The 24,333-nt window shown below is 36.0% G+C and overlaps 3 protein-coding genes across 3 annotated transcripts in view; 1 reads left to right on the top strand and 2 right to left on the bottom strand.

The window, feature by feature from the left end:
* Positions 1-1,389: 1,389 nt before the first annotated feature.
* On the bottom strand, positions 1,390-2,152 carry LOC116178237. Its single transcript, XM_031497683.1, has 3 exons — positions 2,011-2,152; positions 1,794-1,964; positions 1,390-1,748 (listed from the first exon to the last, which is right to left on the bottom strand). Exons 1-3 carry the CDS (start codon positions 2,132-2,134, stop codon positions 1,585-1,587), a joined length of 459 nt encoding a protein of 152 aa, XP_031353543.1. The 5' UTR covers positions 2,135-2,152; the 3' UTR covers positions 1,390-1,584.
* Positions 2,153-12,422: 10,270 nt separating this feature from the next.
* Positions 12,423-24,333, top strand: part of LOC116178230 (kielin/chordin-like protein) — a 178,262-nt gene continuing 166,351 nt past the window's right edge. Inside the window, exon 1 of the mRNA XM_031497676.1 lies at positions 12,423-12,562. Coding sequence (XP_031353536.1) covers positions 12,529-12,562 — 34 coding nt within the window. The 5' untranslated portion in view covers positions 12,423-12,528. The remainder of the gene's footprint in view (positions 12,563-24,333) is intronic.
* On the bottom strand, positions 17,602-18,398 carry LOC116178235. Its single transcript, XM_031497681.1, has 3 exons — positions 18,248-18,398; positions 17,995-18,171; positions 17,602-17,946 (listed from the first exon to the last, which is right to left on the bottom strand). The coding sequence occupies exons 1-3, from the start codon at positions 18,369-18,371 to the stop codon at positions 17,723-17,725; spliced, it is 525 nt and encodes a 174-aa protein (XP_031353541.1). The 5' UTR covers positions 18,372-18,398; the 3' UTR covers positions 17,602-17,722.

The raw sequence follows: 24,333 nt of genomic DNA, 5'->3' as shown, positions 1-24,333 counted from the left end.
ACTACCGACTCCTTAACATCACCTAACGTATTGTTACAAGTTTTATTAGCCTCGCATAATCTACTGCAGTTTACGTAATTATACAGTGCTAATCTGTGCATCTCTCTCTTTCTTATGTGTTAGGGAGGTGTGTGTGTGTGTGTGGATAAACTTGGAAAAAACAAGGATTTTCAAACAAAAACTAAGAAAAAGTAAGTACACAAATATTTTCTTGTTTTGCTTGCTTCTCGCTTTGCTTTTTCCTCTTCTTCTTCTTTGTAAAATTTGAAATGTATGGATTACCATTTTCTAAGAGTATGTACTTAGATTAGGTTTGTAATACAGCATCTCTTATTTTTCTCTACACCTCTCTCTTTTAAATTCGCTAGGAAAATCCCAGAGCACAATTTTAGTCCAAACTCAAATCCCAGAATCCAAATCACACAATCTCAACTCAGCATCCAAGACCACGACCTTGATCCAGAATCCATAATCACAACCCTGCCGCAGGATCCAAGACCATGATCCTGTACCAAAGTCACGATCTTGGAAAAACCTCAAAACCATGATCTTGAGGAAAACCCCAGGCCACGACCTTGGGGAAAACCCAAAGCCACGACCTTGGGAAAAACCCAAAGCCACGACCTTGGGAAAAACCCAAAGCCACGACCTTGGGAAAAACCCAAGGTCACGACCTTGGGAAAACCCAAGGTCAGGGAAAAACCCAAGGCCACGACCTTGGGAAAAACCCAAGGTCTCCGTGACGTCACAGAAAGTGGTGGGGGTAAGTGTCGGCATTCTACTTACTTGCGATTAAAATCACTGCCAACTACATAATTTTCAATCTGACAGGTAATTATTTGATCATCATGAGCCAGCCAGTGTTCATTTACACACAAAACATCCAAATTTGTGTACTGAGACAAAAAAATTTCAAAGTCTAGCATTTTGTTAGCCAACCCTTGAATGTTTAAATGCAGTAGACCAAAAGAATTCCCTATACCTAGTTTAGTGCATGTGCTTTTTGATTTAATTTAATTTTAATTTTAATTTTATCCCTCTCTTGTTTTGGGCCCTCAACAGGCATGCGCCCAATTACAGAGTGACCCGCATAATGCCATTTAGAGGTGCCTCTGCAGAAGGTCTTAAGTTGGTCTATACAAGTCCGGTATTTACCTTACGAATTAGGAAAACTGCAGGAAAACCTAATTCGGAGTAGCCGTTCACGAATGTAGAAAGATAGCAAGTGCATGTTAAATAATTGAATGGTATGGAAAAGTGACATTATCCACAGTCCATTACCATACAACGCTTAGAAATCGATTTCTGTGAAAGTATCTGGATTTGGTCATGTGATGCTGAAATTGGAAAAGTTCGGACGATAGTTTTACATTAAATCGTCTTGTGTGCTAAGCGTTTATTGGGTAAATTATATGCACGCTAATTTCGTATAACGTGTCTGGGGAAACAATTCAGTTTGTTGGCTAAAGTATAATATAAATAGTATGGTCAGATAACGCGGTTGTACGGCAAATTGCCTATAGTATGACATTAGCCATACAGTATTTGCAAGAAATCCATGATAAAGGTTATCGCATTGACACCTTAGGGCTGCATCTCAATTATGTATGGCCCCGAACTAATGCTATTCTTCTTCCCATTTTTGGAAATTGCTACTTCTCTACGTTTGTATAGATTGTGTGCAACTATGATTAGGCATATTGAAACCAAGAGAGGTAATAAGGCACCCATAGTATCCAAAGCAAAATCTAAAAGCACTCGCATTTTGGATAAGCACCAACGATGTAAATTACCTAGAATATCGTCCTGAAAGTTTATGACCGTGTAGAATAGATAGAAGAAACAGCAAAATCCCCCTGAGCCACCTAATACCATGAGGGCGGTAAGTTTCTTTTTAATTATCGCGTCTAACACTTGCGGCTTTAGAATCAGCTCAACGTAAAAAACGAAAATGCTGCTTAATGCTGAAACTATGCGTTTAGTTCAAATTTCCTACTACGGTATACCTACCCGATATACTAGAGGCGACTATATACCAAATCTCATAATACGAAACGATTACAAATGTAAGCGATGCCGCATTTGTAACCAATAGATAAATCAGTAAGTAGAGAATGCTGCGACTGCCCTTCATTTCACTTAGCTTCACTTTCATTCTGGTTTCACGGTTTATCAGTTATCATTATAGCCTGTGAGGAAAGTTCAATATTTGCTCGGGACGTTTTACAATACCTCATAATTTTTATGGTGAAGTATCATCAAATACGTGAGTGTTACATGGAAACGTACCAGGTTCATATTTTGCAAAATCCTTCAGGGCCCCAAAACACTGGGAAAAGACGAATTTGTAAAGGCAACTCAGACAAATATCGGCCGTGTGATTTGCGATATCGCTCAACATTTACTACCTATATGGAATTAATGTGAAGGTTTTCAAAACAATTTAAATTCATGTGGTATAAATAGGCAAACAGAAAGGTAATTACATAAAGTAACGAGTATTTGTTATGACTGCGCGTTTGCATATAAGTAGGTACATATGAAGCCCAGAAAGTTCATTTTTAAATGCTGGATCAAGTATTTGTTTCAAAATGCCCTGAATTTGAGTGTATTCAGCGGTTTGTAATCTTTATGGGACTTAAAAGTAAGTACCAGAGTTAACTAGTCCTATAAACGTACAGTAATGTTTTGCAAGTAGAAAGTCGGAAATGTATACTACCTACTTATCTAATTTTCATTGTTAATTAATTTATTATTATTATCCACGCGCATATAGCGTGAAACTCAGTAGTGCAATTGAAGCTTTGCACACTTGCTGCATTCATCTGATGGTCTCTCCACAAGCTGAGCTCTGAGAGGTACCTATTACGGGGGTAAATCGTAGATTTAATTGTTTACTTCAGGTTCCATATTCGTCTAATTAATTTACTTCCAGGTATACAATTTTTAAATAAGCGAAGGAAATATCAAAGTCTCGATAAAAATTGTAGGAAAATTCTTTCCGGAAAGTTTGATCCCATACATTTTTGCCTTCGGAAATGCGCCTTCAGGGTAGTCGTCCCAAAGATAAATCGTTTCCCAGTAAATTCCCCCTGAATAGTGCGCCCCTGCCTCCGCAATATGAAATCGGAACATTCGTCCCCGTCACCAAGAGGATTTCATCATAAAATGTACAAGAAAAACTCGAGGAAAAACTATGAATTTGCCTTCAAAGAATGTTTCCCTACTTCCAGGAAAATTTACCTTAGAAGACTGGCCGCTGATGAAATAGTCGTTCACCACGAACCCAAGACACAATCGTGTACGAGAGCTAGGCTCCAAGGGTCGAAATTAAGAAAGCTCGCCCTCAATCAACTACATCTATTTCTTTAAACCAAAATGGCAAGGTTATTACTAATTCTGAACACGTTGCTAATATTTTCAATGACTATTTTGCTTCCGTTGCGCATGAATGTAGAATAAACATACCTCCAACATACGAAACTACGAAAGTTATCCCATCATCACCAAATTCTTTCTATTTGCTGCCTGTCACAAAAACTGAATTGTTCAATATTCTAAATAATTTAAATAATACGTTAGCTTGCGGTCACGATGGTATTCCTATAAAAATATATAAAGAAGTGTTTGATGAAATATATCAACCTTTGATTTACTAATGTAATTAACCTTTCTTTCTCTTCTGGGACTTTTCCAAGCCATGGTAAAATTGCAAAAATTAACCCACTTCACAAATCAAAATCTAAATCAGAACCACAAAATTATAGACCAATTTCGATCTTAAATTCCGTATCGAAAATACTAGAATCTCTCATAAAAGTTAGATTAATTGCCTTTTTGGAAACCCATAAATTGTTTAATAGTTCACAACATGGCTATAGAGTAAATAAATCAACTACCACAGCTTTACAAAGTATGTTACACTACATACGCACTGCGCATAATAATGGCAAGGTTGTAGCATCGATAAGTTGTGATTTGTCGAAGGCTTTCGATCTGGTTGATCATGACTTGTTACTGGACAAGCTATACTCATATGGCATTAGAGGCGTGACGCTAAATTTATTGAGATCCTTTATTAGTGATAGGTCACAATATGTTGCAGTTGAGAAAATTTCTTCCCCGGGACAAATTATTGAAGTTGCATCCGAATTAAAACCAATCAAGTATGGTGTACCCCAAGGATCTATCCTTGGTCCTATATTATTTATAATCTTTATTAATGACCTATTTAACTGCTTCGATCCATCTTCATGTGATATCACCACATATGCAGATGACACTAGTGTGAGTGTGGCTTGTTTTGAAGAAGAGTTAGAAATTAATTTAAAACGTGCGTTATCAACTCTTATTAATTGGTTTAATGCAAATAAACTTTTACTCAATTTGGAAAAAACAAAAATTCTTCTTTATAAGAAAAATATGGGTTTGGATATCGCTCCACTGCGTTACCAGTCAGTTCAATTAGAAAGGTGTCAATCCTGTACCTTCTTAGGAGTTATTATAGACACAGAACTTAGTTGGAAAGATCACATTGACCATCTGAGAGCAAAATTACATTCATCGATTTTCGCATTGTCCCGTTGTAAAAATTTATGTGACCATAAAACCCTTTTGCAAATCTACTATTCAATATTTGAAAGTAAGGTGCGGTACGGTATCTCATTATGGGGAAATGCTACTAGTTATAGAATTGCTAGCATATTTAAGATTCAAAAAAGAGCAATCAGGGTAATGTTTTCGCTACAGAAACGGGAATCCTGCAAACCGTATTTTAAAAACTTTCAGATTGCAACCGTCTATTCATTATATGTGCTTGAATGTTTATGTTTCGTATTCAAAAACAAAAAATTATTTTCATTAAATTGTGATAACCACTCATATAATACGAGAACGAAAAATAACTTTTCTATAATGAGATCAAAAAGTAAGGTGCATAACTCGTCCTACCTACAGATGGGGGTGAGATTTTATAATGTCCTTCCGGCACATGTCAAATGTATTACAATGTTGGCTCCTTTTAAAAACCAAATTAGAAAAATTCTTCAATCAATGGTGCTATACACACTGGATGATTTCTTTACGAATATCAAAAATGCTAGTCATATTTAAAAAAAAAATATATATATATAAATAAATTTTAATATATATACCTATTTACATTTCTTTTTTATAGATATATTTATATTATTTATTGTACTTTATTGTGTTTTTTATTTATGTTGTTATTGTGTGACAGTTACACCACATTCGTGGTTGAAATAAATGCTCTCTCTCTCTCTCTCTCTCTCTCAACTTTAAAATTCCATCCTATTTCTGTGGACAGGGAAAATTGACTTGAGGGTGAATTTTCGGAATAGGGCTTCCGGAACAAATTTATACCTCACGTGTGTGTACAATTGTTCATCTTACGGAGAAAGGGAAAGTAGCCTTTAAAATATCGGGTTCAATTGTGGCCGTTTTTAATTGCTTATTGGGTTGGTTCTGTTTTCTAGTCGAATGGTTTTTGGCAGGGTTTTTGGGTATCCCTTTGCCGATTTTTAAGATTTTTGTAAAATTTCTAAAAAATACGACGGTTCCTCTGTTATTTTTCGTAATAGTAAACATAATTTAATTACCACACGTTGTTTTTCAGCTACAAAAATAATTAAACAAACAAGCGGTTAACGAAAAATCACCACGTGACCTCACGATCTCACGTGGCGATTCCAGTCGGCAAACCACTGCAGAAGCTCCAACAGCGGAACCCATCCTCTTAATGTTAAGGCGTAGCGCCACGCTCATCTGCCCCTGGAACCCTCGTTGGGGGAGGGAGATGAAAATGTTGGTTGGTAATGACTGGACCTTTTTTTTTTACTTTACTATGCTCCATTGTTGTGAAAACACGTTTAGAATATTTGGGGTCGGTTACAGACACACATATGGGAGGAGTTGCCTACAGATTCAGGCGCTAACGAACCAGTTTTATATTCGTATGATGTTTTCAGTGTTTCAGCTCTGTCACATACGTGTTAATGGCACTCAGTGGAATAATCTGGGCCCTTTCAGTGCGGGTTGTCTATCCATTTTTGTGCTGCTATGTAGCTACGTTAGTTATGGTTTGTATACCTGGACTAAACAGCCTCTCCATGCCCAAAACAGACAAATTATAGTTAACTGTTAGTTAATTGACTTCGGGGGCTATTAATATTCCTTTCCTCCGATACCAACACAAAATCCAACTTTGCGGCGGTTGCCTCTTGTGCTTGGGTTTCTCGGCCCATTTGGGCACCCACTTTTCATTTGGAATCGATCGTGCCCAACCCCACTTGGATAGATCGTGTACTGATAACTGTACTGTAATGAGTACCAAAATCCCTTTATTTTGGAATTAACATTAAAGGTATTTGTTATACAAAGATCTGGGATTTTGAACATACAATAACCCAAATGAAACCGCCCGGGTAAGCAGGTCGAAGGACGTGCTGCAAATTTTGGTGTAGTCGATTTTTGGTTAAAAAAAAAGGAAGGTTATACACTGCCTTTTTTTGAGCCCCGAAAAAAAAATTGTCTCAGATCGACCCGAAAAAAAATTTCTTATAGAATGTGGCCTGTAGAATCCATAATTTCAAACAGTTCCAAGATTGGGCTACTAGTTCAAAAGTTACAGCCCTTTGATTTTTTTTTCGAAATTGGTTTCTAGTCTATAACTTTTGATTGAGAAGTCTGATCGAAAAAGTACGAATTGATTTGGATTCTACGCACCCAAATTAATAAGAAAAAGTGTTTTCCCAAGAAATTTTGGTGTAGTCGATTTCTGGTAAAAAGGGAAGGTGCCTTTTTTTGAGCCCCGAAAAAAAAATTGTCACAGATCGACCCGGAAAAAAAAATTTCCTATAGATTGTGGCCTGTAGAATCCATAATTTCAAACAGTTCCAAGATTGGGCTACTAGCTCAAAAGTTATAGCCCTTTGAATTTTTTTTCGAAATTGGTTTCTAGTCTATAACTTTTGATTGAGAAGTCTGATCGATAAAGTACGAATTGTTTTGGATTCTACGCACCAAAATTAATAAGAAAAAGTGTTTTCCTGAGAAATTTTGGTGTAGTCGATTTCTGGTAAAAAGGGAAGGTTATATATACACTGCCTTTTTTTGAGCCCCGAAAAAAAATTGTCTCAAATCGACCCGGAAAAAAAAATTTTCCTATAGAATGTGGCCTGTAGAATCCATAATTTCAAACCGTTCCAAGTTGGGCTACTAGTTCAAAAGATACAGCCCTTTGAATTTTTTTTTCGAAATTGGTTTCTAGTCTATAACTTTTGATTGAGAATTCTGATCGAAAAAGTACGAATGGGTTTGGATTCTACGCACCCAAATTAATAAGAAAAAGTGTTTTCCCGAGGAATTTTGGTGTAGTCGATTTTTGGTAAAAAAGGAAGGTTATACACTACCTTTTTTTGAGCCCCGAAAAAAAAAATTGTCTCAGATCGACCCGGAAAAAAAAATTTCTTATAGAATGTGGCCTGTAGAATCCATAATTTCAAACAGTTCCAAGATTGGGCTACTAGTTTAAAAGTTACAGCCCTTTGAATTTTTTTTCGAAATTGGTTTCTAATCTATAACTTTTGATTGAGAAGTCTAATCCAAAAAGTACGAATTGTTTTGGATTCTACGCCCCAAAATTAATAAGAAAAAGTGTTTTCCCGAGAAATTTTGGTGTAGTCGATTTTTGGTAAAAAAGGAAAATGGTTTCTAGTCTATAACTAATAAACAATAATTTATTACCCCCTCCCTCTCCAACAAAAAGGTATAACATCGGTTGCTCAGCTAGGATTAGAACAACAAAAAATAAAGCAACCAGCCAGAAACTGGATTTTGTGTTGGTATCGGACGAGTGGGTTGGGGGTGGACTCAGGGGTTAATAATCCCATTTTATCCCTAACAATTAACCATAATTTTCCAGTTGTGCGCATGGTGGGATGCTAGATGTCTAATCATATAAACGTCTCTGCTTAGTAGAACCCGAAAGGATAGTTACCCTGCACTCAAAGGGCTCAGATTAAACCCCTGAGTGCCATAAAAACTTTATGTAACTTAATTACTTACCTTTGTGGGCTTGTTGCTAATTATGCAAGTTTGGAGCTAAAACACAGAAGAAATCAAGCAAACATTTGAAATCCGCTAGTTGGCGCCATGCCAAAGAACATAATCATTTTCTCTTCAATTTTACACTGAATGTGGTCAGTGATGCGGTCCCAAACAAGTTTAAGAAACAAATGTAATCTCTCCATACATAATTCCGTTTTTCTTGGGCAAGATCAATTTTATTTGAATAGAACACGGACTACAGTTACTGTTTCTCCATACTTGACACACTTATTTTAGCACATCTTTTCAATTTGTTTGAGGGCGGCTTTAATCTCACTTTAGCCGGCTGGCTGGCTGGCAGCAAATGAGAACCCGTAGAAGAACGCTTGTAGAAAGACGAAGAGTGTACTTGTACCAACCGGGACCATGTAATTAACAATTTTAGGGACGGGCGGCTCCCGAGAGTGGTTCATCAACGTGCTGATTTTTCGTTTTCTCCTAACTTCTTCTACAGTTTTAGTCCGATTATTTTTACATTGGTACGGGACGGGGCTACATGCTGTGGGGTCGACGACATCTGGGCGCCATCCCCGCGCGTGGTTTACCAACGTGCTGATTTTTCAGTTTTTTCCTATCTTCTTCTACAGATTTGGTCCGATTGTTTTCAAATTGGTGTCGCCGGAAAGATCTTGTAAATGCGCCCAAGTCTTGCGTGATGGAATTCTGCTTTATTTTCTAGGGGCTAAATAAATCATTTTGTGCCAGGCGCGCATCTTCGAGGGGTAGTCGACTTCGGGCGCCCAAAAGTTTCATAAATCTCGAATCGTGGTCTCTCTTTCTCATGTCACCAGCTCGAGCTATGTGAAGTGCCTATAAAATGGAGTACTATTTTGTGGAAGGATTTTAGCAAAATTCAGGTTATGATGGAGATGTATTAAATTCGGCCGCTATTTCCCTTAAGTTGCTTATGGGATTCTGCTTTGGTATTTGCCCTATATCAACTTTTTCTTCAGTTGAATACAACGCACTCTAGCAAAAATAATAATACGGAAGCCAAAGGTTTAAGACGTTATTTTGGTTGCATAAGATTAGGTGATTTTCAGAGATATTGCCATTTAACAGTAAATAGAGGGAGAAACAATACTCGCAAATCCCCATGTCTACTTCTTAATGAATATCACTGAATATTCAATTATATAATATTCAATATTTATTATAATAGTAAGACACATTCTGAAGAGACTGAGAGGTGCGAATGCCTTCGACCTGCAGTCTGAGGAGGCCATTAACGCGGACGTTGATGAGTCAGGATAGTAAGAAGATGAAAAGAGGTAAAAGAGGAGGATTGATTTGAAATTGTTTATGAATAGTAAGAAAGGAGAGCGCAGAATTGAAAGAGGGGGAGAGAGCGAATTTATGGGATGGGGAGTGGAAAACATGGAAAAAGTAATAGAAAAATTGACGAAGGGAGAAATAATAAGAGGGCACGGGAGGAATGGCCGAAAGAAAACCTACAGTACAGGAGTACGTAAAAGAGGATTAATAGTCGCGGAAATAACATGGGAAAAGGAGAGGGAAATTATGACGAATAAGGCAAAGTTACTGGGAGGCAGGATATACATAGATGATGGGTTGACTTATGAAGAAAGAAACGTGCAGAGAGAAAAGGGAAAGTAGGTACAATGGGAATAAGGGAGATAGTTGTGGAAGATGGAGGACGGGAAAGGGAGGGAGGAAATAGTAGAGAAAGTACGAGTGTTTAAATATTTAGCATACCAAATGCAACGAAATAATGAGGCAAACACAAATAAGAGAACTATGCAAAAAGGAGAGGTTGTGATAAGAAATGTGTGTATATGGAACGGAGATGTGTGGATGGGAAAAATGGAATGAATTCGAAGCAATGCAATAAAGAAGATATTACCATTGGGTACTGGGATTATAAACGGAACGACGCCAAATTACATATTAGAGAAGGAAATAAAAATGGATAAGATAAGGAATGAATCGGGCAGGTCGGTAAGATTCGAGGAAAGGAGAGTAGACGAGAGCGTGTTGAAAGAAGGGTTGCCACAAAAGCAAATTGATGGGAGCAAAGAAGAAATATTATGAAAGAAAAGGATACGGATGGGCAAAGATTAAAATGAGAAGAGGAGTAGGGGAAAGGATGGAAGAAGTACTTACAAAAAGGACCAAGCTATACAAATTCAGCAACAGAAAGAAAAATCTCTAGAATTCACGAGGAAACAGAAGATACAAGGAGCTAATAACGAAGGAGTTTCCAAATATCTAAGGGAGGGAAGGAAAAATAAACCATATAACTGAGATTTTATATCTATCTATAAATTAATCATTCTATCAATATTTTTGGCAAAGACTATAGTCTTGCCTCCAAAACATATAGAAAATCTATGGGTTATGTCGACAGAAAAATAAATATTTCTAAAAGTCACTATAGCATGAAGAAATAGCAGAAGTGGAAAAAATTACACTTCTTTGATTCTATTAACACATACATTGAGCAAACACAAAAAAATATAGCAAAGGGTATATTCGTGCATCCAAATTAAGTTCAATATCAGGAAGAACAGGAACTTTGCATATGACAGATCCATAGGTATGTTTCTTCGTTAGTCAAGAGATGATAATTTTGATTTTAACAATGAATGTTGTAGAAGCACATCGGTTGGCAACTGGCTAGTACAACACGAGCCTCCATTTTTAGTAATTTTCCATTCGCTTGTTTATGTTTCTTTGTAAATATTTACCTTTTAAAAATACCTTGTGCAATACTTATAATCTCTAAGACCATCTCCTACTCAGGCTATAATAGGAATTATGAGTTAAAACGTTAAACTACATTATCTCAGTGACAAATTAAACGGTATTTTGGACAGTTCTCACAAATCTCCTAACATTACTGTCTCAGATTGTATCTGGTGTAAATTGGTTTATTTTAAAACCGGATAGGCGCCGAACACAACCTAAGTTAATCCCATAGTAATTAACGTAAGTCATTTGCAAGTATTTACACTTTACCACCTACATTGATGTTATCAGCTCAATATTTGCTCTACGCCGACAGCCGCAAGCCTTTTTATTTCAAAATAGGTGTTACTCCTTAGTGATACGTTTGTAAATACACTGGCGCCACTAACACTATCAGCCCGTTTTGAAAATAGAAATGCAAACAGAGAGATAGTAGATGTAACTGCAACCAAGCGCCAGGTGTATATAAAGATACAAATTATACAGCCTTTGTTTCTGTTTTTTATTGGCGATCGCAAGGTTTTTTTCTAAAATTATGGATCTTTGTAGAGAAGCGCATTCAAACATTATGAGCATAGGGTATTCAAGTGGTAGAGAAAATCGCAAGGACGATGGATGAGCTTTTATTTGGTGAGGTGAAATAGGAAGGAGTACAGAGGAGGAGTAGAAAAATATGAGATAGGATACAAATGGATGGAAGAAATAAGAGAATTTAAATATTTAGGAACGAAGTAAAATATATTATGAAAGAAATTGTTACAGATAGGCTGATGTCGAAAGGAGGGGAGGAATAGGGTAAAGGATGGAAGATGAACTTAAAAAAGCAACAGAGAGGGTGAAAATTGAGAGCTCACGAGGAGCCAGTACAGGTGCAACAAATAAGTTAATAAGGGAGTGGTTGCCGAAATACGTAAGGTAAAGATGAAAAATATCAAGATAATAGCGAGGTTTAGATGTGAGAACGAGAAGAGAGCAAAGGAGAAATGGAGAAAAGAAGAAGGATTGATGTAGAATTTGTGGAGAAAAAGAGGAATATATAGAGCATATACTATGGGAATGTAAAGAGATGGAAAGAGCAAGGGAAAGCACGAATGAAGTGCTGGAAGAGGGGAGAAGAGGAGAGGAATGGATTATATATTTTTGTAGTTGATTTATCGTACAAAGTTTTTGCCAAATGGCGTCAATAAAGATTAATTGATTGATACACTTTTGAATCTCGTATACTACTTGACGCCAAACACTAGGTATGCAAGTTATTAGTAAAAATGTAACATCACACAATTGGGAAAAAACAATGTTCAAATTCCGTACGCTTGGAAACGCTCTTCGTATAAAAAAACTCTTGCAATTTTATTTTGAAAAAGTGGACTAGATTGTTTTTAACTTTTGATTTTTAAATCCGGCTAAGAAAGGGGTGGATGTCAAATCTGTTAACAGAATGTTATTTGACATCCACCCGCTTTCTTATCCGGATTTAAAAATCTAAAGTTACAATGTAGTCCTCTTTTCCAAAATAAAATTGCAAGTGCGCAATCACACGTTAGAAACTTATAGGTAAAGTAAACCAGTTTGCGTTGATAAGAAGGCCGAATTTTAATTGTGACTGGTTCGCGTTTTAGTGTGCACGTCAAATCGTACGATCGTTATAAATGTTCAATTGTGCTTTAAGTGGGTGTAAAATGGTTATGGACCATGATGCTACCCGGTCAATGGTGCAACAGAAAAGGTAAGAAATTTCCAATTTCTTTAATTATAACACATTTTGATCTACTTTTGGCCATGATTCATTGTTTCTTTTGGTTAAAGAATGTGTCACTGCACAAACCAAAAGCGATGGACATATCTTATCTCACTCTTTACACTTCTTTCAATTACTTATTTCTGCTGTTTTAATGAAAGTTTTACTATGTCTTGATATTTATTGTTGGAAAGGGAAAGTAAAGTATGATTCGGATTGAACTTAGAAATGGAGATTCCAAAATTGATATGCAATAGTAGTTTTTTTTAAAACAGAGTTCTAATTTTGTTGGTCACGTTAGGTAGGTATCCACTTCACATATCAAGTTCTTTATCCATTTATAAACCTCCATCACGATTCACGCGGTAAAAATCCATTCGGTTCAATATGAAAAATATGCCATTTGTACAATGTGCAACTTAACAGCCAAACGTTCACGTACCTATCGGATGTAACATGTTGCAAAATAAATGACTCATTCGCTGCAGGTTTATGTATCATCCAAAATGCCAAGAAAATGTGCAATGAAACTACTCAAGGTCGATAGTATTTGAACGTTGTTATCAAAAGCAAGATAACAACGGTGACACATTATGCTTACATTTGGGGCATAAGGAATTACGGAACGAATTGTGGGATTAAATTTCTATCTTTATTTGGGATTTAGGTAAGACTTTCAGATTTAAGTAAAAAAGGCCAGTACCATAGAGTTAATCGTCGAGCTCTTTATGGGAGAAACAGCATTTTATCTAGAAAGCAAAATAAACATACTTTGTAGAACGAGTGGACCACGATTTATACCCTTAGAACTTAAAATAGCGATTAATTTTTGAATGTGTCAATTTATTTAATGCTTCAACGTTATGGGCCAATTCGGCAAAAGGTAGAGCACTTTTTATTATTTTAGGGTCGCTGTTGTTTAACTTCGAACGTTGTAAAATAATGTATCTAAACAATTTCGTGCTACAAAAAATGACAACGAGAGTGTAGATCTTTCCTTTCCTCCTTTTTCCTTTCCTTCCCTTTTATTTCCGCAATATTTAGAGATAGCGACGGATTTGCCCCTGCAAAAGGTACTAATTATTGCACATATCATTTTTACTTGGGTGTTTTTAACATTGTAGTAGAAACTTTATTAAACAAAACTCTATTAACCGTCAGAGTGACCGAAAAACATCAAATTATCATTCCATTTTACTTTATGTATTAAAAGGTCATTTTTAAAATTTTATTAGAGATATTTTTACCTTTCCTATGCTTGTTTCAGTTTGAATTTAAAAATAAGTTTTATCAGTTATCCGAAACGCTCCCAGCCCCCTTTGGTTCGTTTAAAGAAGCTTCCATTATTGTCTTTTGGAGCTACCCCATGAAGGGTATCAAACTGCGTTTGTTTTTGAGTGACAACAGTGCCATCAACCACCGACGGAAAATATGCGAACTAATTTTAAAAATAAAAATTCGTTGCTCTAAAACGTTAAGCCAATACCTGCAGTCTGTAACAAATGTACATGGCAGTGACAAAATTTATTTAAATGCATATAAAATCCGCTTGTTGCCAACACTTCTATCAGTATGACAACAAAAAAGAAAAAACCTGTGCATTTTTTGCTACGCCACTGGATTCTATTTAAAATATCGACGTTCTCCGACAGACGGTTTTGTTGTACAATGGAACAAAGTGCTTATAACTACTAATTGAATGTTGAAAACCGTTGCTGTCTTAAAATCTCCTTCAAATTTCACGCTCCGGGGAAAATTTCGGAGGTAACGAAACGTTGGGGTTTGTTATTGACCTTATTGAGCAGGAAATTTTCTTCACTGGTTGCAACTTTTAAAACTAACACGGAATTTAGTGAATACAGTCATAAATTTCACAGATAACTCTATTGATCTTTTTCAAAAAAGGGAAACTTTCGTTTCTATGTCGTATAACTTAATTGTAATTCATGAAAAAATGTTTTTTCTCGAAATATGATAAGTTTACATTTAACTTCGCCGTAATTGAACGCGCTGAGACAATGAGCCTATTTTTTTTGTTAAAAACTAATAAATTGTCCTTTTTACTTCACATTTTAACAGGATACGACAGTCGGATTACGTTTTTAAATTCGATTGTGCCACTGGAACTTTTATTATTCTTTAATTTAAAATAATATCCTCGTACCAAAATTTACAAATAAATACACGAATTTACAATTCACATTAACTTTTAACACGAGCTAGGAATTTTCCGTAAATTTCGGAACTTTCGATTCCCGGTTAAAACAGTTCAACCCTTTTAAGCGTGACCTTAAAATGTTGTTCAGTTCTGACCTCACCTCACCTCAACGACAAAAACGAAAATCACACTAGGGCCACTGTACTGGTCGCCTTGAATACCACAACGCGAATGCGTTCTTTTCTAGATCATCGTAGTGATCGCCATGAATAGCAAAAAGTGAATCCATGGAAGGTCCCAATCCCCCTCTCAAAAAATTTTTGAACGAGCATAATATTATGGATTACCACTGAAAATGAGGATCTCTAAATTTTCATTGGTTAGTGTCTTTTGTACTTCCAATCCTAGATGATCAAAATTCGTTTGGGAAGACACTTCTAAACTTGACACTTTTTACAGTTTTAACAATACTAATTCAGTTATTTCTGTGAGAAAATTTCAAAAAATTATACCCAAACCTAAATGCTCTCGTTACAACATATTACGTTGACGAACTGCACCTTCTGATTTCCCATTGCGACCTTAATCCCATCCATAAAGTAGCCATTAATAACGCGAAAACTAGACAAATTGACAGTGTTTTGTTACTTTGACACACTTGCGCATGCGCGATTCTGACCAAAAGCTTTTCACCCCTTCCTTTCATGTCTAAGAAATTAGAGTACAGACACACAGACAGACCGATCGACATAATCGAGAATTTGTTCGTTTCGAATTCCGGGTGCTACGAAACGTTTATTTCTGTTAAAAATGTGGGGTGTCATTTTACACTCCAATGCAATACCCCCCTTACCAACGCGCGTGTGAGAAATGCTGTAACGGAAAAGTACGATGGAGAATGAATTAATTAAACCGGGTGAACCATTTTAATAAATCTAACACAAAACTTACTTTAACTACTATTAACTTAACAGCTCACAAATTATTGCAGACACTCTGTTTGTGGTATAATTTTAGTTTTTAGGTGCAAAATTGGTGGGTTTTTGTATAAATAAACCAAAGTTGGTTTATGCCACTTGAATTTATATTTTCGTATTTGTTTTTCCTCTTGGAAGTTTTGTTAGTCGCGCAATTTTTTTCGTTTAAATTTATCACTTTTGTGGATCTTTAGATAGATCTGGTCGAATTTGCGTTATTTAAAAAAGGTTACATCTGGTCGTTACGTTTTATTGTTTAGGAGACATTTAATTAATGCACATGTGTGAATTAGATATGCAGGTGTTACAAAGAATTATGCACAAACCGGGTAAGTCACAATTTTAAAAGCTATAAGAATGATATAAAACTGGATAAGTTAGAACTTTTTTGAATAATCGAAATAATATTTTGGATTTAAGTTGATATTAGTACTACAAATCGCATAAAAAAGAGATTTTTGATTTTTTCGGAAAATATTACCCTAAATATTACCAGTGTGATTTTTTTTAAATTTGGCCCTTGCCTGGCACTTACCCCAAATGATGTAAATGAAAATGAATCACTTACTTATACCATATTTTTTTAAATTACAAAATGGAAACTAAGTAGTTACTGCCATAAGTAATCGACTACACGGTCTAAGTATAAACTATGCATCTTTGAAATATTAAGCTCCTGTGATAAATGAGTTCTTCCTTCATTTTTCCCGACTATAATTCGATGATCTCTTGGGAAAACTTTCTATGCAAGCATCAACAGTATGAATGCTATTTTCTAGTATTTTGTTTGGTCGATTGCTTTTCTTACCTTTCATGTTCGGAGGCGCTGAAATTTTTTGTTGGATGACGGTCAATACGAGGTTTTGTGATTCCATGGATACTACCGAATGCTTTTTTTTGCAAAAAAATGTACTCTTTGCCATCAGCTCGAAACTAAAAAATTATTAAGATTTAATTTTCTTTGAAATAAATGAAATAATAACAAGCTCTAAATGCTGTTCTTCCTTCCAACATTGTTGTTTTAATTTCTTTTATGTTTTGTGGAATAAATTCTGTCTTTGTCAGTTAATTAACTGGTCAGTTAATTAACTGTGCGTTTAGTCGAACCCGTTATCCGACTCGGATAGTTTTTATGTCAGATTTTTCTTTTTGTGCCGAAGAACTCTGTCAGGAGTTAATGAAAATTTGTGCCCCTAATTCTTTGAATGTTTTGGAAATTGATTGAGTGTCACAAGTTATGAGGAGATAATTACAATTCCAAATTTAAAGGTTTGCTTTGTTTTGAGTTAGCCGGTATTTTGTGGGTCGCTTAATGACAGTTTGCCATTGCACACAGCAGTATATTAGGTATACGGAAACGAAAAATAACGGGTCGCAATGGCATCGAACTTTTTTCTTAAAAACTTGTTAGGTTGGGTTTCAGATATTATGGTTTACTGAGGTAAGGTTTTACATAATCAGACTAATGACACACTGCCAGTCAAAATATGTCGATCCACCTGCATTAGTCGATTTGTTATCGATGTTAGTTACATAAACAAATATTTACAACCTTTTTTTAATTTTACCAATCTAAACCTTTGATCGTGTTCTAATATAATCAGCATCATAAAATAGTTTACTGATACCATGGGGTAAATAAGTACTCTATGTTGATACCGTTACTGTCGCGAAAATGTGATAAATATATCACATCCTGAAGTAGTTACGATTTATCAACACTAATCTGTAGTCACGATTTGATACGGTTGCGTTACTTTATCTACTACATTTCGATATGTCCCTAACATCTTTGCACATGGTGAAGGTAAAAAAATCTAAATCAATTAATTTTAGTGAGTTGTAGGTTGTAGGTAACTGGGTGTCCGTTTGTACTAAGGAAAAGATGAATCTATTAAATAATAATAAATATTTTTCGTAGAAATAAGTACAAAATAAACGTTCCGGCAAACCGAAACTAATAAATACACACTCGATCAGATCATTAAGCAAAACCACGAACGTAACCAAAAGTCATACGGGGTTGAGATTTTCCTCTACGGCATCCTTTTTGGCTTGCTTCTTTTTGAAATACTGCTGCGCCCATAGCGTTATTGACGCGTGCTTTTCACCTTCGACGTGATCGACGTGGTCTGCCGTTTCGACCAAGACGTACTTGGACGTTTTGTAGGAGGTTACCACCAAATGCATCGATACTATAAATGTCAGTAGAATTGTGGCTGACGTCCAAAGAGTATCTGGAAGTACACTGTAAGTTCCACTTTAATGGCTTTCAAAAGATTTACCTTCAATATCTCCTTGGTAGTGCCCCAGTTTGTGTATTAAATGAAAGAACCAGAAGAAACCTGAAGCTCCTCCGATTACTATACAAAGGGCGAGTAGCGGTCTCAGCAATGGACGCGTTGCATTGGATGGTGACGTTTTTAGTAACTCGATCAGAATTATAACAACGCTAAATGTTACTAAAATAAAAACAACATTTCAGGCGACGTTCTCGTTCAAGGTCATAACATATAAATAACCACTGTTTTTACTTACAAGATACAATTGTGGCAGCGACATCCCATTCATTAAACCTTAATATAACCAAAATCGTGATGGATGCGAAATTGATTAGCACCGAAACTGCAAGTAACCTCAGAATGCTGAGTAATTTACTCATTTTGTCAACTAAAAATTATCACTTACGCTTCACTTATATACATAGTATTCTTATCTTTAATCTTCAACACGTCAGATTAAGTTTTTTTTATCCTTTCTTAGTCCACATTTTTGTAACGGCTCCTTAGATTACAAAAATTTTGTTATTACCGCAGTCACATTAATTATCTTTTTCGTGTTTAATAATTATTTTCCATATTTACCGTTTAGTAGAATCGTTATTATAATTAGGTACACATTCGATAAGATTACTTTGTTTATATCGCTTGACGTCAGTTGAACTTTCAAGAAACCTGGTAATTGTCATCGCTATTGGGAAAACTTTACTCCAGAAATGGAAGGATTTTTCTTACTATATAATATTATCTATTAGATTAAATGGCGCTAAGCTATAAATAGATACTGGAGATTATGGCAGAGGTTTCTTAAAAAATTCCATTGAGCAAAACCGTGCTGGGAAGATGAACAACTGCTGGCATTGACTTTACCCTAGTTTGCCATAGAGAAAGTCCATGCTTTTGACCTCCTAGGTCACACCTTCACCTTTAAACCTTGTGACCCTGTCTGCAAGTTGCTCACTTGATCCAGTTTTACCAAGGAGATCAGTCGCACGTGTTCGAACCACGAGTACCTAATGTTTCACACTGTCTAAGCAATGGTCCTATCTTATATCTCTACCATTTTAGTGTTACTGTGTCCAAGACTCCTGGGTATGGATTGTAGCTGGTATGGGTGATATGGTATTGTCAAATTCCATTAGGTACTAATACCGGCTTTAGTAGGCGTGCAAAACAAGGAGCCCCAAGTGGCATTTATCTTGTTTTTTTACTTTGCCGATACAAAATATTGGACAAACAGGGGCGTTGTTGTTGTACGCAAGCAAGTGTCTCACAATGTTTTTTCATCACCCATATCTCCATCCAAGTCAGTTCTGCTACGTTTCCTACATACGCGTGGAAAATTGTGCAAATCACAGGCGCGCATTTTTATACACGGTAACCATGTTAACCGGTTTGATTCGCTATTCTAAAATAGTCAACGGGGGGCAAGCAATTAAATACTTCATTTTAATCCCTAAGTAAACCAGACAGTGGCAATATTTGCTTTCGTGTTACTAAATTGTGCATCTCGCTGAGCCAACAAGCTATATAAGGTTTTAAATTCATTATCAAGGTATTAAGCTGATATGATAGTACTTTTTCAAGTGCTTTTTAATTGTTAGCTCATTCCGTACTCATAATTTTTTGCCACGCTTACCATTAACGTTGTACGTTCCGTCCGTATTTATTCAGGTGCGGATGTTGTATCCAGAGAATCACAATTATCTTATCCCTCATGACGATCTGCGATAAGACTCAATTGGACAATATTGACTTGAAACTGGAGATATTTGCATGGGTTTATTTGTGTTTTTAGGGACCTGTACTCTTAGATTGATTAGAACTTTCCATCACGTTTTTCGTGTAAGTATACGCCTTTTCCATAAATACTTATTGAAAGGACATTACACTTCAGCGCAAATGTGATGATTTGCAAATATATTTTGTTTACATTTAAAGTAGTCGTGGCTGATGTGCCAGCCCGTCCCACATTCTCTCATCGTAGGGGCCGATTTTTGGGAAAAATAGCAATTATACCTAATCTTAATAATAATTCGTGGAATTTTGCCTCGGACGAATTGCTTTCGTGGGATGTTTCAGAATGAGACAAGATTCTGGAGAAATAAGTGATTGAACCTTCAACCTCAAGCTCAGTATTACTTGTGTGGAAAAAAGATGGATTCTACCACTGTTGCGTGGACTTGAGAAAGCTAAATGCAGTAACGAAGAAAGATGCATATCCTCTCCCTTACATTTCAACCATCATAAGCACAACGCTAAATATAGTTCAAGAGACAAATTAAGCTTGACCATACACGGCGTGGCCTGTTTCGTTTCTGTCGCATGCCCTTTGGTGTTCCAATGCCCCATACACTTGGGCAGCGCTGGATAGACAAAGTGTTTGGATCAGAATACGAGCCATTTCCCGTCAGTCTTTTGAAGAATGTAAATTTAACTGTCAATTTCGATAGCAGATTACATCATAAGACAACAAGTTTAGTGTAAAAACAAGTTACGGTCGAGTATTCTTGACCGTTACAACGATAAATTAGCACCCAAATTAGTTGGACCTTTTATTGTGGCAAGAAAAGTTGGCCGTTGGGACGTGGAGTTGAAGATGACAAAGGCAATAACAACGGTATCTATTTGACCCTATGTGGGATCATAAACTAAAATTGTAATTGAATTTTAAAAGTGGTATTTGAATGTTGAAGTCACCTTCCTGCGAATTGCTAAAATATAAAATATGAAATAGAGGTTTCATAGCACTCTAACTACGTACACAAAATCTGCACCCCAAATTATCTAAACACCCTGTATATTAATCTTAAATGAAAGCTACCCACTCCTGTGGAAGGTTTCACTACAAATCCCGACGTATCAAAACTAGAACATGCCCTAAATTGAATTAACTCCCTCTACTAATCTCCAATCTTCCCCTAACAAATGACATATCTAACCCGGACGCCAAAGCAGGTTAAAAATTCCTATAAACGTATGAAATTACCTCAACTGTTAACTTTTATTTTTACAAACCTTGCGCAATGTTTTATAAGACCTTGCAAATTCACACCTATAAAAGCAAACACACTAATAAATCGACATACAATTATCCGATGCTAACTACAGTAATTACAAAGGAAAGTCAATGACATATTTACCTATATATGCGAATCAAACACATACACTCCAAGTTACCATTATTCTCTGTTGCCTCAAATATAACTCATCAGCTTTCTCCTTTTCGCTCGAAAAAAAAAGCAAAGAGTGCGCACCCACTTGCGAGCGAAAATTGTTAGTCGAAGTTTTTCGAAGTTCGAGGCTACTTAGTAAAAGTGGCGATTATTTTTTATGTGCCGTTGAGTTCGAGATACGTTTTGACCCGTAAATTAGCGCCAGAAATCTTTGGCGCCAGTCTGTACGGAGTTATGCGTACATTAACTTCATCTCCATTAGCTCTATCTATCCAAAACTGCAGATTTAAAACTTTATGGCGTGTTTTCACCGTAGAATCCTGAAGAAAGTCACGTTGCAAATTTGAAATAGCATGGAATTGTGAATTATGGTTCTAGAGCTAAAATGGCGGATTTCATTAATAATGCACCATTACGGGGCGTGAATTAATCAGAAATGATAGGTAGAAATTAATCAGGTGGTGATTTTTGTGGGCAATCGGGTTTGGACCACCGATACGTTAAGTGTTAGGAGAACATCACAAAAAGAATTTCATCCGGAGCCAGACTTGTTTTTCGGGCATTACCAGAAGAATTTTTAAAGAAAAGTTTACAGTTAAAAACGGTGAAAAAAAGCTGCTAACGTGTTAAATATCTCCGGTCAACCTTAAGTCTTCTGACATGCAATAATTTAACAGTATATGCATGCCTAATAAGATTCCTAGTAATGACTGACTGAATCACACATAGTCTTCAAAAATTAAAAGTGTTGAGAACAATTTTATAATAGGGGCAATAATAGTAGAAATATTTAATATCGTCTGATGCAGATATTAAATAAGGAACGTATAATTTCCGCTTTACAATTTCAAAGAAAACCTTGACCCCATTAAATGCAGCCATATCAAATCTATACAAAGGGCCGTGCCGAGTTTGACTGTATGAAAAACCATCGTCTCAAAGGCACATTCTCTAGGAGGTATTGCAAGTTTCTATTTGTATAAAATGAAGTGCTGTATTTACGTAAAATATTCCAACGAAATTTTTGACCTTTTTCAGTTAAAATTGGTTTTTATTCACCCCATTTTTTAATCACCGTCGTAATTTTATTTTAAATCAGAATAATGAAAGGAATGTGGCACGAATTAGGTTTACTTTACTGGAATTCATAAGGGTTGTAAGTAGGTAATATGTTCTATCTAGTTTTTTTTTCTCGTCAATATAATGAAATTTGATGGTAATAATTGTGTTATAATGGAAATTGGTAACGTAGGAAATGTATTTGTGTTGTAAAATTCCTCCGTTAGATGTCACCATCCTTTGAAATTAAATCTCTTCACAGTACCCAATTTGCTTGTGATAACCGGAAGATTCATCCGGCTCCTAATATAGGTTGTTTTAATCGCTCGAAAGTTTCCTTTTAATGGACCAGTCAGGTAAATCCCGGCCGATCTTATATTTTGTACATTGCTACACTCTGACTGTACTTTGGCATCACCAGTAACTAAATAGCGTTCCTCCAATTTTGTGTTTCAAATCTCAACTGAAAGCGTGTACAGTGACAGCTATCGGCCGGTTCTTGCGTTTAAGGGAACTTTTTTTAAAATTAAATATGATCGTTCAGGAACCACAAACGACGGGCCTTTGTCTACACAATAGCCTAGTTACTTCGGCTAAGTGAGTCGCTGATTACTCCCATTAATAAAGCTTCATTGAAACAGCTTGCCTTCCAGAAAACACCCGAAACCAATTTGCACATTTCTTCAACTGACAATTAAACAAATTGGGTCAAGTGTTCATAATTCAAATTATCCCACTGTTGACCTACGAAAGTCAGCGCCTATGTCATTGAGGTAAACGGTTATAAATGGTGGTTTGCTCAACGCGAATAGATATAAATATGTTTCCGAGAGTTCCATTTAGAAACTTACCCTCATTTTTCAACTACAAAAAAATGCGATCATCGCTTGATGAAAACTTTCACCCATAGCATACCTTTCATTCAATTGCCAATTTGGGACTAATCTAATTTCAATAAAACTGCACATAGCGTTCCGTTTAAAAAAAAAACGATTTTCGACTAATGAAGGATTTTCAGCATTATCAATGTAACCGGATTAAACATTTCCGTTAATCAATTCTGGATTACATTACGGGAAATAAATTGACGTCCCTTCGAAATTCATGTAAATGCCGTTAGCCGAAACGTACGTTTCGAGCATAATGAATGTCCTAATTCTTTTTTGTTTGACGATCTGGGTAAGTGGCTAATTAAAATTGAATTGAGCGATGGCGAAAATTTTACGTACAGTGACACTTTTCGAGCTTCAGGGCTGGTTTGGATTCGAGCTTTTTTCAACGTCAATCTACGAGATGAGGGACAGAAATAGTTTCGTTTTTATTATGAAGCGGTTAAAGATCCATTGTTATTCAATCATTGCTAAGGTTGTTTGCCCCAAGTGGAGGTATACCAAAATTCAAGAGTGTTACCCTTGCGTAATTTTGTTCTCGTCTAGTACCCTAAATGCCCCTATAAATGCCTATTCACGCCTAATGAAATTTGACAGATGTGTTTATGGAAAAGCGGCTGAAAGTTTTCACGTTTAACTCCCGTCCAATAAGCTTTACCTATGAAAACGGTGTTGTTCTCTTCTTTTGTTAGCGTTTATTAAATAGGGGTGAAATTATCATTAATCAGGTCATTAATATGTGTTTTCGATTTTATATAAACGACTTTCTCAATGTCAGTTTTATAGTTTAACAGGATGGCGTTTGCAACATTACAATAAAATACGAATTTCTGAATGATGTTCATTTTTTATCTTGTCTCCCCTTCATACTTAATAACCTTGCCAAATATGTTAAAAACGTTATATTAAAAATAATTGTACAGGGTGCCACTACTCTCAGTTTTCAGAATGCAATTTTTGAATGGAAATACCCTTCTTCAATGAATCCTAATCTAAAAAGGGCAGTTTTGAATTAAATCTCTACATCCAAAAAGAACGATGTTTGTATAAATTGAATAGAAACATAAATTTGTGCATCCATTTTTATCATTAATAGTAGGCTTTGGCATTAAGAGATTAGGAAACAATAAAACTAGACTAAAAAACCACAATAATATTAATGTGTGAACTACGCCATATGGGGGGGGTCACCCTGTATGTGAATTTCATTTATTGTTAAC

The sequence above is a fragment of the Photinus pyralis genome, unplaced genomic scaffold (genome assembly GCF_008802855.1).
Source record: "Photinus pyralis isolate 1611_PpyrPB1 unplaced genomic scaffold, Ppyr1.3 Ppyr1.4_LG8, whole genome shotgun sequence".
NCBI classification, from domain to species: Eukaryota; Metazoa; Arthropoda; class Insecta; order Coleoptera; family Lampyridae; genus Photinus; species Photinus pyralis.
The sequence above is the reverse complement of the archived record's forward strand: the minus strand, read 5'-3'. Positions and strand labels throughout refer to the sequence as shown.